This window comes from Plecotus auritus, assembly GCF_963455305.1.
Source record: "Plecotus auritus genome assembly, chromosome: 4".
Taxonomy (NCBI): Eukaryota; Metazoa; Chordata; class Mammalia; order Chiroptera; family Vespertilionidae; genus Plecotus; species Plecotus auritus.
In genome coordinates this window covers 129,154,534-129,170,171 of record NC_137775.1, presented here as the reverse complement: position 1 = coordinate 129,170,171, position 15,638 = coordinate 129,154,534, and the positions used below count along the sequence as shown (strand labels likewise).

Sequence of the window (15,638 nt, the reverse complement as noted above, 5' to 3'; positions counted from 1 at the left end):
CGAGAGGGGATCCCAAGGGAGACGGAGGCCGCACCAACTACAGAGCAGGCGCAGGGCGTGCATTCAGGGCATGGAGACCCGGCTCTGCCACTCACTGGCTGCGTGACCTTGAGCAAGTCATTAAATCTCTTCAAACCTGTGTCCTCACCTGCAGAATGGAGACTGTCATCACTGCCTCCTCAGGCTGTGGAGGTCACACACATCCTGGCTTTGGACTTGCTTTATAAACTGTGAGGCTGAGTACAGCGGCCCAGTGTTCTCGTTGCGCCCATTGCACCCATCTGTGCTCAGGAGTCTCTAACCTTCTGCATTTCTCAGACTCGGGGGCAGACATACAACATCCTTAGAACCCAACTCCCATGCTTCCTACGGCCAGGGCCAGTTGTCCCAGCCCCTGCCCATCACCAGGGTATTCAGTGGGGGATGAAGACAGGAGTACAGTGCTTTGAGAAAACAGATGCCCAGCTTCTAGAAGTTCTGATTTTGTTGGTCTGAACTTTGCCTAGCCGTCAGCATTTTCTAGAAGCTCTGCAGTTGATTTCCACGCTCCGGTAGTTTGGAGCCTTTGGCCTAGACTCCGCCTCTCTGCCCGTCTCACCTCTCTGGCATTTGCCCGGGTTCTCTGCTGCAGTTGCAAGGTTCCCTGAGGTGGCCTGCACTCAGCACATGGTGGCATGGGAGCTTATGAAGAGAGTCCTCCTCCCAAAACCAGGCCCCCACACGCCCCAGTCTCTGATCTGGCTACATTCACAGCAGCAGCCCAAGTAGGCTTAATGGAGGAGAACAGCCTTTTAAATGAATGCCGCTTACAGCGTGCTACCTGCTCTAAATTGTCACATTCTGTTTCCTTGCTGCTGCGTCAATCCTGCATCCTGCAGGTTTGTTTGCAAACTCAGCAAACGCCTTGTGCTTCATGGTGCCTGGAGGCTGCTTCCTCTGTCCCTGTCACAGCAGGGGCCTCCGGACGCTGTACCAATGCCCCATGCTGGGCCTCGCTGCCCGGCCCTGGCCTGCCAGACGTGCCGTGCCAGCCGATGTACCCACATGCCGACACACAGCACGGCCTCTTGTGCTTGGCCGGGAGCCAGCACGATTTCTCTCCCAGCCCCATAGCCCTCTTTGGATTATGCCTGTTCCAAGGTCAGGGGAGAAGCCACATAGATTATAAGGGCGCAGAAAACCTCCAGTTCATTTCATCTGCTCGTTAGAATGGTTCCTTAGCTTCATCTAACTTTCCCAGGTTCTGTGGGCAATAAAAATAATTCAGGTGTGTGCTTTTTTTCTCCCCTTCCTGCCCTGTGCTTTTCAACAGCAGAGAAAAGGCTGTTAGACAAGCCAGAGAGGGGAGAGGAGCGGAAACTGGTGGGAGAGTTCAGGGCTGACTGCAGAGCCCAACCCCCTGATGTCCCAGTGCAAGTTCCCTCAAGTTCCAACTCCTCTCCCAGCGCGTCTGATAAGGTAACAGCGGCAGAAGTTCTCAGCGATCACAGGGCACATCTGGAAACCTTTAAAGTTGAACTTTAAAGTTGAACTTTTTATTTAGGGGAGCTTTATCTGTTCCAGAAGGAGACGCAAGCTGAAGGGCGAGCGAGCCATGGCTGTCATCACCATAATGATAGCTGCCATTTATTTGGTGCAGATGCCCCGGGAACCGCGTTGAGTGTTTTACACGTATTATATTATTTAATCTGCATAACCTTTTGGAGGCTTGAAAATGTTAAGTGTCTGACCAAGCTATTAAGTGGCAGAGCTAGAATCTGAAGGACAACCCCTCAGATAGCAAAGCCCAGATCCGAACAGCTGCACTGCCTGCTCCCCACTGACCCGCCACTGCCGCCGGCTCTCCACACCCAGCGCCCTCTCCCAAGTTCTCCAGCCATGAGCTTGTCTGACATAGGCAGTGACGTTTCACATAGAGCTGTTCATTGCTATTACAGAAAGAGGGTGGCTGAGGTTCCCGGACTCCCCCTGGGCCACACCATGCCCATCCTCTGAGAATGGGCACACGTTAGCCAGGAACAGACCGCTCCTCCCATCCCACTCCCACTCCAGGCCGGCAATTCTTTCAGACCTCACTGAGTCCCCATCTAAATATAGCCCTGAGCAGCCGCTTCTCATTTCGGAGGGGAAATCTATTCCCAGCCTCAGCCTGATGCAGCTCAGATGGCCCAGCTGCACACAATGAGGAAAGGACGTAGCCTCACCACCACCATGCACCTCTCCACAGTGAACCTCCTAATGGGAACCCACCGGCCCACAGCTACCATCCAGTGGGACCAGCTCCTGGCTGTTGGGAGTGGGAGCCTCTGCCTTACTTTCTCCGCTCTGCCACTTGGAAACCTGTAGCCTGGGGCACAGCTTAGCCCCCTGCGTGTACTGTGGTCCCAGTTAGAGAAAAGCAAGAATGGACATTGCCAGATCTGTCACCCAGCAGCAGATAAAACCTTTATTATCCCCACATGCCCAGGAGGAAACTGAGGCTCAAAGTCATAAGTAACTGGCCCAAAGTCACACATCTGACAGGTGGCTGAGTCAGGATTTGAACCTAAGACGGGGTTCAAAGGCTGGTGCTCCTTCTACCCCATCAGGCCGGCTCAGTGCAGCCACCACACTGTGCAGCCACCCCTTCCTCACAGTTGTTCCTGTTAATGATAGATAGAGATGGTGATAACAAACACTGCCCACGTCATAGTTGAGGATCGCAAGTTGTGGCAATTGTCTTGCTTAGAAACAAGGTACATTTCTGTCTGATATCATCTAACATCTTCAAGATTTCAAGAACTAAGGAAGGGGCAGCCCTGAACCTCCCTATGATTCAGACAGATTAAGTTACCAAGATGGGACTAAAATAGGGGGCAATCTTGGAATGAAATTTGTGGAGGCTTTTCCAGCCTTAAGATAGCTAATTATGGTGGAAGCTTCCCTATAGAAAGGACAGTATAGATTCATTTGTGTCTGAAAAGTGACAGCCTGGGAAGAGAGGACATTTGCCAACATCTTATAGCAAGTGAAGGCCAGGTCCAGGCAAGGGCCAGGTCTCAGGGCCGTCTTCATGGAAACTGAGCGGACCCAATTCCACTGAACAATGGGGTCTGAACCCTGGGACAGCGAGCCGAGGCGCCCCTGGTCCTCACTTCCCACTTAATCTGCCTGTGGAGAGAGGGCATCCTATCTGTTTTGGGTGGGGGTGAGCTTTTCCTGTAGAAGCTTCCAGGTGTACAGGTGAGCTCACTCAACTATCAGTTACCTTCTCAAATAAGGACCACCCCCTGCTGTCCCCCCCCACCCCCGCCTCCCCACCCACCATGGGCTAGTTAAATTTGCAAGGAAAAACCCTTCACAGCTCCCAGGTGCTGGTCATCCTTGGGCCGACCCACAGGGACAGACCAATCAGCCATGGACCCTCTTCCTAGTTCCCAAATGTTAGAAATCATATGGTTATCATGAAACATGAACACTTTGACCCTAAACCAAAGTTGGGGCTGACTAGCCAATTTGGTTTAAAAGACTAAAGTTAATGCATCTTTTGAAAATTATTTTAATGCATCTTTTGAAAATTATTTTAATTCCCAAATCAAAAAATTTTTAAATCATACCCTCTTTATAGAAAAATTCAAGCTCTCTGGAGCTGATCACAGTTAGAGGTTTTACTGTCTCTCCAGAAGTCATTCTTCACACAAAAATATGTCTGAATGTATATGAATACATAACTACAGAGTTGTCTTTTAAAAATAAAAATTGAGTCAATGTACTTTTCTGAAAATTGTTTTTTAACGCAAAGATGGATGATGAATATCTTCCCATGTCAATGATGCAACCACACATTACGTCAGAATATGGACGTAGCACAATTAGTTTTACCAGTCCCCTAAGGATGGGCACTTAGGGTATTTCCAAGTTGTCATTATCGCATACAAAGCCACAGTGAACATCCATAACCATGCACCTGTCCCCGGGTGCTAGGATTTCTGCAACAAAGATGCCAAGAGGAAGTTTGCCAGATAATTTTAGGTTTTGTAATAACTATCCGATTATTCCTCTTAAAATGTGGTACCAATCTAACCCTCCCCCCGCCCCCCACGCACAGTGTATAAAGTGTAAAAACCCTTCTTAATGCTCTCGTTTTAACTGTTGTCCTTTTATATTTGAAGAACTACTGGAAAACACCCTCGGGGCGCATCTCTTAATGAGGAAGACACATTACTAGTTTGTGTGGGCAAAGATGACGTATGCCCAAAGATACTTAGCCATCAGAGGACCTGCTTCCTCTTCCCCAGGAGCAGGCTGGGTCCCTGCCCCACAAAGGGGAGCTCACGTAGGTTTGGGAGAGGGAGGTGGCTATCTTGAGGCAGGGAGTGAGGACAGAGCAAGAAAATTTAGGCTTCTTTAGGCATGGGTGGTATGTGTGCCTCCTCCTTCCTAAGCCAGCAGCACTGGCTTCCTGAGAAAGGGGCCCTGTGTTGCTGGGACCTAAAAGTCTCCCAGCTGAGGGATATCAGTTTCCGTCATTTCGCCACCATGATTTTTCCCAGGGTCAGCTTCCTTTTTGAAGGAAGATGCTTGTCTGTGATCCAAAGGCGCCACCTACCCAGACAGGGATATGTGCAAGGAAAGCCGTGTTTATTTGCAAACATGCTCCTGTGGCCATAGATTTCTGCAAACACCACCCCTGTTACCAGGCACACACATCTGGGCACACACCCTCAGGCTGCCGTGCACACATTCACATCGGTATACCATTTGCACACAACCATTCTGGCTGGGGACTCCAGCCAGAAGTGCCCCTGACAGGGGGGAGTTGGAGGAAGGGTTGGGTGCTGGGTGAGAAGAGAGGGTCCACCTGGCCTGCCCTGCCACTTCCCACAGACAGTCCTGCCTGGGAGCCACAGGGTCCCTGCATATGTCTCGGAACTTGCTTGGCTCAGCTACCGGCCTGGACTGAGGTGTCGCTGTGCCAGCCCTGTCCTTCCCCGCCCTCTTCTCTTTGGCTGCCGGAACAAAGGCCCGCCTTGAGCAGACTGAGCTGGAGACACTCACGCCAGCAGATCCCTGTCCCAGTTCTGCTGGGCCAAGGTCCCTGTCAGCACAGCTTGGTGAAAGATGGCTGGAAAGGAGCAGCAGCACTTAGATCCCCAGGACAAAGGCTCCTTCCCACCTGCTAGGCCTGGGTCCCAGGGGGTGTGGGTCTCAGAGGCTCCACCTTTTCCTCCAGCCCTGACCCTAGGGTTGGGTCAAGAGAGGGCAGGAGTCTGTATCTAGGGAGTGGGTATCAAAAGAAGATTGTTGGTGGCCATGTGGCCTTGCCCAAAAGCCTCTGCAGCGACTGAGGTTCTCCTAAAACCTAAAGCAGCTACATTGGTTCCCTGACCCTTTTCACTCGTTAACTCTGTGAGTGCCAGAACTCCTCCTATCCCAGGCACCCTCTGGCCTGCATGCTGGTGGGGTGGCTCTCTGGGCAGGGTGTGGCTGTGGCTGCCAGTGTCCTCTGTCAAATGCACTGGTCAGCTTGCCCTGGAAAACTCACCTTGCAACACCACAGTTCCGGAGGTCAGGCCTCCAAACCTGTGAGCATGAGAGCCCAGAGAGGGGAGAGAATTTGACATTTACCCTAAGAGATGAACGTGTGGCAATAATCCAGAAATTACAGGTTTTAGAGTAGAGCCAAGATTGTCAAATCCATTATCTCCATGAGGTCCTTGGAATATGTTAGAGAGTGACAGGAACCAAGTTTATTCATTCATTCCTCACTCATTCATTCATTCATTCATTCTTCCATGCCAGCATTCACTCCCTTGTTCATCAGTGTTCACCTGCTATGCCTGAACTGAGTACTAGGAGAGGTGGGATGAAGAGAGGTGACTTTACACCAGCTCTCCCTCCTAAGGGCATTTTATCGGAGAAAGATACTGGAACAACAGACAAAGTGTTATTGGCATTGCACTAACACATTCATGGTTTTATCTCCACTAATCCTCAAAATAGCCCTTCAGGGTGCTTACTGTTACTCTCAGATGAGGAAAAGGGGGAGGTTAAGTTGTCCCAGTCACCCAGGAAGTAGTAGACCTAGGATTCAAACCCGAATCTCTGCTTCTCACTTGGACTGAGATAAAACTATTCCAAACTCTCTTTTTTCTTCTCAGCCACATTTGAAAGAGCCAGGAAGTCTCCCTGGAGGAAGAGGGCTGCACTGAGACCTGCTGTCAGTCTCTCTTAGGGCTCCTACTCAGGAATGGGCCTCCTTGTCCGCAGGAGGGGCCCCTCAGCCCCTGAACTCAGCCAGACCTTCTTGGTTTACAGTAAGCAGCCTGCAACGCTGTGAAATTTCCAACCCAAAGACCTGGGTTCAGTGCAGGGGCCAAAGGTTTCTCAACCCCTGGGCTGCCTGCAGGGAGTCTGTGAGGCAGGCTGCAGCACCAGCTTCATTTCAGTTTCCACCCTTGCCACCACCCTGCTGTGTGACCTTGAGCAAGTGGAGCCTCTCTGGGTTGTGGCTTTTCCATCTGTGCAACAGAAAAGGGGTTGCTCTCTCCCTTGGTGAGAGGCATGGCTAATAAGGACCGTGTGCCATTGCGGTGCAGCCCACACTGGGAGGAGCGAGGATGGGGTGATTTCTCCAGGCTCTGCAGAAAGCATGCTGAGAGTTCCTCTCTCAGCTACTGCCATTTGCTAATGAGAAACAGCATATGTTGATGATTCCGGCATCAACGCTTGCTCCTTGGCTGTCCGAGTTTCCAGAGCAAACTGGCTTCCTATTAGGCATTTATACTTATTAATAGCAGCAAATTGCAGCCCTTCACAACATCTGCTACTTTTCATTTGCAAACAGCTTCCAGGCCATTTGTATTAGTAGTATTTTGTGGCCAATTCTCTGAGGCAGAGTAGGCCTGGGTCCCCCTGTCTGAAAATAAGTCTGTGGAGACATTAGGAGGGGAAAGGATTTGCTCACGGTCACCCAGACACCCAGAATAGATTAGAGCTCAGGACCTCAGCTCCCCAAGCCTCGTGCTCTGGGACTATTGCTCTTGCTGTTCTGAGTATCAATGACCTTGACCCCAGAACTCCTAGAGACATGTGTGGACAATGGTGATAGTCAGGCCACTGCCCTTGACCCTGTGCACCAGTCTGTTCTCAAGTGAGGCCCCTGCTGCGTTAGCCCCATGGCCAGAAACAAGCAGGAGGAATTGCAAAGTTCAAGGCAAACCATTCTGGAGGAGCTTTTATTATTGCCAAGAAGATTATTTCCAGTCTGGGAAGCCAGGATGCCAGTACAGAGGGTCCTGTGAGCATCTGCGCTTCCAGTCAGCTATTTACATCTGGAGAACTGTGTTCTCTTCCCAGAATCTTTTCCGGTACTTTACCCAGGGGCTGAGCGAGATCTGCAGATGCATCATCACAGAATTAAGAGATCTTAGTCAGCATGGGAGATACTGGGAAGAGTCAACTATCATGTTTGATCCAGTTTTTAACAATCTCCCCACCTTGAAACCAGGTGTACCTAGACCTATGTGGTACTCAGGTTAGAAAGAAACTACCACACTGCACCTTTATCCCTCCTCCATTTAGTATTTTCCTCTACCTTTCCCAGGACTTTGCACCCTGGTGTGACTTTCTGCTTAGCACTTGTCCTAGCTAATGCCACAATAAAGCTGTGTAACAAACCACGCCCAAACTCAGTAGCATGTAATAAAAACCATGAATTCTCATACTCGGGGACCTGAGAGTCATTGCATGTCAGCTGATTTAGGCTAAGCTGGACTGCGAGTTCCTGCTTCAAGCTGCTCCTCTAGCCAGGCTTACCTGCTCGCTGTGGGCTGGGCTCAGGCCTGCCCCATGTTTGTTCATTGGGGCCAAGCTAAAGAGGAAGCAGCTACATGGGGGAGGTCTTTTTATGGCAATGATGGAAATGGAAGCACAAGGGGACAAGGCCAACCGCACAAACATATCTCCAGCCTGAGGCTTATACTTGCTGCCATTCTATTGACCAAGGCAAGATCTGAGGCCAAGCCCAAGGTCTAGGGCAGGGAAGTGCAGGCCACTTCTCCATGCACCAGGAGGCCAGGTAGGAGTGGTGGGTTGGGATATAGGAGGCCACTCTAACAGAGTGGAGAGTTGGGGCTCATACTACAATCTGCCAGAGCCTGGGACCGGACTCCTGGCCTCTGCCTCTCTTGCCAGTCTACACGTTCAAATATACCTGCCACTTCTGAAGCCAAGAGGAGGGGAATCATTCTGTTCCAGGTACAGGGAGTGACTTGACACAAACACAGCATTCTGAGCCACTGCTCACCTACCACAAGTCCAAGCCTGGGCAGTGAGAGATTTACAGGCCATAGTGGGGAGACAGGGGCTCTGCAAAGTCATTTGTCATGTTAAACCCCTGGGGAGAAAAGTGTCCCCAAGTCAGCAAAATGAAGACTGGACTGGTGACCAGAGGCCATCAAATGAGAGAAAGGCCCTGGAGAGGCTTGAGGGGCTCAGAAACCATGACACTGAGACCCATATGCACTGCTGAGTTCATGTCCTAGGAGAGGACTGGCTTTCCCCACCTCGACTTGTCTTGGGGATAGGAGATAGGACAGCAGAGAGGGATGTGGCACTGGGCGGCATCTGCACAGCTAGACAGCCCCCTGGCAGCATCATGGAGTTTCTTAATGGGTAGTCTTGTCTCTCTTTTTTTTTCTTTTTTGACAATTTTGAAGGAAATTGGGTACTTAAGAAGCCTTTGGACATTTAAATTAACTCCCACCATCAGACTCAGTGTAGCCACTGTAGCATTAGCATCCAATTATAAGAGGAGAGATGGAGCAATAACTCACATTTTGACCAGAATGTCAAAAGCTTAAACAAATTAGAGGTACACACAGAAGCTGTATGTTCTGTCTATGGAACATTTCTGAATGTAATCAGCAGAGCAGCAGGCATCCTTTGCAATGCTAACGGCACAGGCAGAGTGGGACCCTATTGCTAGAGGTAAGCATCTTTCAAAATATCATGGCACCCATGTAGAGACTGGACAGTGGGGTCCAGGGCTCAGGGTAACTGGAAAAATTCCTCCAGCTGCCCCAAGCACACCCAGGCCCCAGGCCCTCCAGGCCAAGGGTTCCCATTGATCAGAGTGCAGAAGCATACAAAGGCCCAGGCCCTGGGTTAAAATCCTGTGTGGACCCTTTGCTGTAGTCTCAGTTTCTCCTTGTTTTCCTATCCCAGGCCATTGTTTTGTAAACTCATGGCCTTGGTGGGGCTGGACAGGAGAGGGGTAGAGATGATGGTTCTATTTACAACAGTTCAAAACCAGAAGAAACTACACTATGCTAAGGAAGTTTACCTTGGTGGCAAAAGGATAAAGCAAATCAATGTGACTCCCAGAATGGTAATGATGGGGAAAGAGAGGTGGGGAAGGGGATGGGCAGGCAGGGGCTTCATGATCGTACTGGGGAATGAGAAATGACAATGCAGAGGATGCGCAGTAACAGGAAAACTGGCTGACCTCAGGGGCCCTCTGACTCACAGGCACTATTTGAACTCTAAGTCCCTCTTCCCTGGGCCTCTGGGAAGGGGTGAGAGGTGAGGAGCGGTCCTGGATAGAACAAGGCTGTGACATTATTTTTCCCAATCAGGACATGGAGGTTCAGCGCTTGAGAATGACAGATCCGGTTATATAGCAATACACGATAAGAGACATTCATCCAAACCCTTTTGTCCATTTGAGATTAAATTGAAAAGAGTAATGATGCCTATCTTTTCACTCAAAGATCTCAGAATATTTCATAAACATGAATTTATTAGTCTACCCAAAGAAAGCATCTCCCCCTTGACCCGGGAAGCTGAGCAGAGAATAGGTGTTCTCACATCCACCTGATAGGTTCTTCTTAGATTCTTTATTGTGGTAAAATATACATAACATGAAATTTACCATCTTATCCATGGTTCAGTGTTTGGTGGCATTCGCACTGTGCTGCAGCTGTCACCACCATCGTCTCCAGAACTCTTCATATTCCCCAACTGAAACCCCCTGCCTATTAAAGACTAACCCCATTCCCTTCCCCAGCCCCTGGCAACCATTTCTCCTGTCTTCATGAATTTGACTACTCTAGATACCTCATATAAGTATAATCATATAATATTTCTATTTTTTGTTACTGCCTTATTTCACTTAGCTTACTGCCCTCAAGGTTTATCCATGTTGTAGCAGGTGTTAGAATTTCCTTCCTTTTCAAGGCTGAATGATATTCCATTGTATGTATATACCACATTGTGCTTATCCATTCACCTGTCAATGGACATTTGGGTTACTTCTCTTTTGGCTGTTGTGAATAGTGCAGCCGTGAGCACTGGTGTGCAAGTATCTACTTCCAATTCTTTTGGGTGTGTACTGAGAGGTGGAATTACTAGATCCTACGGTGATTCTATGTTTAATTTTTTGAGGATGTGCCATACTATCTAATACATTTTTGCACAAAGCCAGTAGAAAGTGTTAAGGTGACTACGTGCAGACCCTTAACTCCTTCTCCCCAGCACAGTGTAGGCCACAGGGAAGTTCTGAGAGGTGGTGAGACTCCTGTCCTAGAAGCAGCAAAGGAGCTATTGCAGCCACATTACTCAATTCTTCTCCTGGAGTCCATGGCCAGGGGCATACCTCAGTCTTTTGTGGTCTCTGAGACCATCCATCACTAGGATAGCTCAGTCGCATGACCATCTGATTTGTTCTCCAGGCAGAAGCCCCCCTCCATGGCTTTCTTTTCTCACCTCTTCCTGTGGTTTGAATTCCCTCACTCAGTTAATTAGCATGCCTGGCATTGTAGCTTAAGACTTTAATCAGCGTGGGGTGGTTTTAATTAATCGTGTGTGTCTGCATCTGGAGTGGTTTGTGTTCCAGGGTCAGGAGAAGAGCCAGAGATGGGGGATGGAAGAGGAAGCTTTGTTTGGTGTTTGGTGTGGGTAGAGAATCTAGGTATCTGGGGAGAGAGAAACGTAGTGGCAAGATGGCTCGGGAGCCACCTGGCCACCTGTGAAGCTTAGGAGCAATGTGTGGCCCGTAACCAGAGCCATTGGGGTACAGAACTGCACCGAGATAGATAGTGGACAAAATCTAGTTTTGGAAAGTGTCAGGACATTTTCTGATGGTTTTCAGAATTGCCTGTGAAGTGGGGAGTGAGACAAAGCAACAATGGAAATGTGCCTTTGGAGATTTCCCTGGGCCTAGCCTTTTTCAGGAAAGTCCAGGAAAGGTGAGGGGGCTGGCATCTGGTTCTTCAATAACAGTGACCTTTTTCCTTGGTCTTTCAGAATCCTGTTGGCTCCCCCAGTTTTAGCATCCATGCTTTAAAAAAAAATTAAGAAAACGTCACTAGAGTTTAGCAGAGTAATAAAAAATGACAGAAAACATAGACAGAAAGATCCTAAAAGTAAAGGTTAAAGAAAGTTAAGTTTCATTAAAACTGCCCAGGACTTATGTCCCTGTCCCACAGGGATCCACCTAGATGGAAAGCAAAGAACGATGCTTAACTGTTACAGTAGCTGATAAAAGCACTTAAATAAGTCCAGGAAGCAGGGATAACCCCAGAGGTTCATCCCAAAGATGAAGCAATGGACAACTTAGGGGCAGACACCACAGTTCAAGGAGGAAATGATGTGTTCAAGATATAAAAAAAGAAAACTTTTCCCATACCTACTCAACTCCTGACTGAATTCATGAAGCTGAGGAAGTCTGCCAGAGCAATGTTCTGTGATGTGGGAGAGAGGTAAAGTGGTAGTGTAATGCAGAATGGGTATTCATGACACCGATAACAGCAATAATCACTTGTAACATGCTTGACCCGGTATAAAACTTCATACCTGCTGGGTCATCTGTGCTTTGAAAAACTTTATGAATTAAGGGGGGATTTTTATCTCCATGTTTAAAGATGAGAAAAATTGAGATTCAGAGACAACAGGATCTCATTGCCAGACTAGGGTGAAGCCAGAATTTGAACCTCGCTCTGCAGGCTTTCACACTCTTTCCAACCAAGCAGAAATGACTCTTGCTCAAAATCGAGAGAGAGAGCGGACTTTACAATTTCAGATATTGACAGTATTAAACACCAGTTACAAGATATTTTTAGAAATCTGGATGCAAAGTCTTTGAGAATGTCAGGTTGGCCAAGCAGCTGGCTCTTTGTGTCACACACCCCAGAACCCCATGGCACAGCCACCCAAGACACATTATAGAACAAGTCCGTGAGAAAAACTGGGGAGGATATTAATTAAGTTTAGACCAAAAAAAATGCTTTCGATTGAACAAGTCATGATTTTCTCTTTAAGACCATGCAAAAAAAATGGAGTGCTAGACAAGCAGCTGGAACAGATGAAAACATTATTATGTACTTATGTTACCAACTTTCACCATCTATGGCCCCTTTTATTACATTTTTCCCCTCCAGGCATCATGTTTTGAAAGATTTTTGCCTACTAAACAAAGTGAATTTATTAAGTAATAATATATTTCCTATTCTTAATACGGCACATACATCACTGGGTTCGCATACAAACAGAAAACAGCAACAATTCAATTTCCATTAGGCTTTTGGAAATATTGCAAATAGCTTGTGGACCTCATTACCATTCACAAATTCCTATGAGCCCAGGTGCTATGGGCTGGGAACCATTATTTATATGTTTCTATGACCAGCATGTAGATGCCCTTCTAAGAGGTATGGGAAGAAAGTAAGGGTGCAGCCAGTGGGAAGAGGGTGAGTTCCTGGCTGAGTGTAGAGTCAGTGGGATAATTTTTAAGAAACTGATTGTCAGGATTAATTACACAAATGGCAAGGGTGTCTGTAGGTAGAGACAAGGCATGGCTCATGCTGATCACATAAGTGGTAATAAAAGGAAAGATAAAATCCCCAATGTGCAAAAAAGACATCTGAGAATGTGGAGAAAGGGCCCTCAAGGCCAAGGGCAAAGCAATAAGAATGGAAACAGGAAACTAAAAGGTAACTTGGAAGAAGTGAAAATGCAGTGTGGTCGTTAAGAATGCTCAGTGTGTACTTGAGAAAATAAAACAAAACAGAAGGTATATAAAGGGAAAAGGAAAATTAGGGGGGAAAGGAAAACGAGATCATGTGGGATTTAGAACTCATTATTAATTAAATCCCAAAGGGAGTTTTGAGCCGGGCAGGCTCTGGTGCCAGTTCGCTGTGCATGAGTTACAAGTCGCCCCTGCCAAGAGGTACATAATTTTGCGGAGGCAGATGCCCTGCAAGGCAGCAGGGAGAACACAGCCTCCATATTTGCTCAGCATGCACGGAGGTGCAGTCAGGTCAGCGGGGTTTACTGCTCAGGGCCTGTTGTCTGATGGGAGAAATTTTAAAAGATGACCACATCACATTCTCTTAGCTCAAGCCGAAAGATTAGGTAAGAAATCATCGAGATAAAAACATATCCCAAATGGAAAAGGATGACTTAAAAAAAAAATAAAAAGTTTTGTAAAGAAGAAACTGACAAAATGGAGAATAAAGGCCAAGGCTATATAGAATAAAACAATTAAAATTTCATTTACTCATGTGGATCGGTATTAAGTGCCTTCTGTGTATCGGGCACTGAGAAGTCATGTCAAAGGGATCCCGGCAAAGCTACATCGGAGGACAAAGAAAGGAACAGATCCCTGGGAGCACGCTGGCAGTGGAGGCGCTTGCGCTCAGCAGCTGTGTCACCGGGAACGTTTACATTAACGAGCGGCTGGTGAAAGCAAATGTAAAGTTTTGGAGTTGGAGAGGAAACCTCTAATCACGAAAAGGTGTGGGTAAGAGGAGAAAGAGCAGCAGCTGCTCTTTAAAAGCACCAGAGTGAAAACTGAAAAAACTCTCAGAGCCAGTTGGCCAACATTATGAGAAAAAGAGAGTAGGCAGGTAATAGCTACGGAGCGTGTTTATTGCACCTTGTTAAAAGGCATGGAGAGCCTGGCTGGTGTGGCTCAGTAGTTGAGCGTAGACCTATGAACCAGGAGGTCACGGTTTGATTCCCGATCAGGGCACATACCCGGGTTGAGGGCTCTATCCCCAGTGTAGGGCATGCAGGAGGCAGCTGATCAATGATTTTCTCTCATCATTGATGTTTCTATCTCTCTCTTCCTCTCCCTTCCATTATGAAATCAGTAAAAATCTTTAAAAAAAAAAAGGCATGGAGAAAGAGAAAGTGAAGGTCTTGGTGTTGGGTTCAAGGCCCCTGGAACCACAAAAATTATGAAGGAGGAGAATGAGAAGAAGGCAAAATACTTTGGCAAAAGAGAAACAAGACTGGAGAAAGAATAAACATTTGAGTTCATGATATTGACAAGAAACAAATATATGATGAACTGAATGTTTGTAGAGATATTTTGGGGTTTTGGTGGTGAGGAAATGTAAATGTAGACTATGTAAGTATATTATATAACAATTTAACCTGACCTGTATGCAGTCGATTCCCAGAGATTTCTAAGAAAATAACAGGTGGCCATCTCCCTTGGGCGCTTTGTGGCCACCTGCTCAAATATGAACGGCAAGGTCCCTTTCGGTTCTGGGGCTCTGGACCCTTCATGCTCCTGCACTGTTTTAGGTACAGCTGATAGAATGCAGCCTCTTTCTGGGGAACTACTAATTGTCCTGCAAAACCTTGACCACTCTCTCGCTTGTTGTTCTGCCCCAGCTCACCAGAGTGCCTGTGGAGTCCTGTGGTCAGTACCGGAGCTGCAGTGAGTGCCTTGGCTCGGGTGACCCCCACTGCGGCTGGTGTGTGCTCCACAACATGTGAGTACCGCCCGCAGCTTCCTCCTGCCTCCCACTTCCCCCAGCACGTCTGTCTCTTCCTCCTATCTTCTCTGTCACCACTCCTTCCTTTCCATCTCTCTTCTCTTCCTGTCTTTGCTGATTCTTTGTTCCTTGTATTATTTGAGAATTTTATCTTCCTTCGTTTGTTCTGATTTCACTTTAAATTGCCAAATTCCTATAAGACCTATAGAAATGGCAGTGTGGGAATGATGATGGGTTAGGCTATGGAATCAAGCTGAAGGGCTGGGGAGAGGTTCGGACATTTCTGACCATGACTTGACTCTAGGTTGACATTTCAGGACTAAACAGCAGGAAAAAGGCATTGGGCCTTTCCCTCAAGGCTCACATGGGCCACTCAATCATGCACTGGATCCATACTGTCCATTTAATGATTCACATCCACCCAGCAGATTCTTTGATACCCACCCCCTGAATCTTACGGTGCTTTAGACTCTTCTGGTTCAGCTCCAGTGTGTGGTTCCCTCTGTTGTCATAGCACTCAACTGGCTGCCAGAGCACCTGGGCCTGGGGTCACCAGTGAAGCCCATCCCAAGGCTGGGCACTCTGCCCATGTACACTCTTTTTGCTGATTCCATTTTATTCCGTAAAAGTGGGAAGAGGGCAAAGGTATGCAGTGGAGGCAAAGGGTAACCTGGTATATGAAATGAGTATGGGATGCAAGGTACAGACAACCAACCCAGACACGTGGAGAGATTGGAGGCCTTTCTTATGGGATCCAAAGACCCTTGGCATCACTGAATGGAGAAACTAACAATAGGTGGACCCCACTCTGATGGAGTCGGGTACCAGTCAAACTGTTGCCGCTGGAACCCCAGGCTTCTAGTCAGCACTTGA

At 47.8% G+C, this 15,638-nt stretch overlaps 1 protein-coding gene across 1 annotated transcript in view; it reads left to right on the top strand.

Annotated features, from left to right (window-relative positions):
• The window catches only part of PLXNA4 (plexin A4), a 418,177-nt gene that overhangs the window by 300,548 nt on the left and 101,991 nt on the right, over positions 1-15,638 (top strand). The window contains 1 exon segment of the mRNA XM_080663238.1: positions 14,662-14,762. Within this exon segment, the coding sequence (XP_080519364.1) occupies positions 14,662-14,762 (101 nt within the window).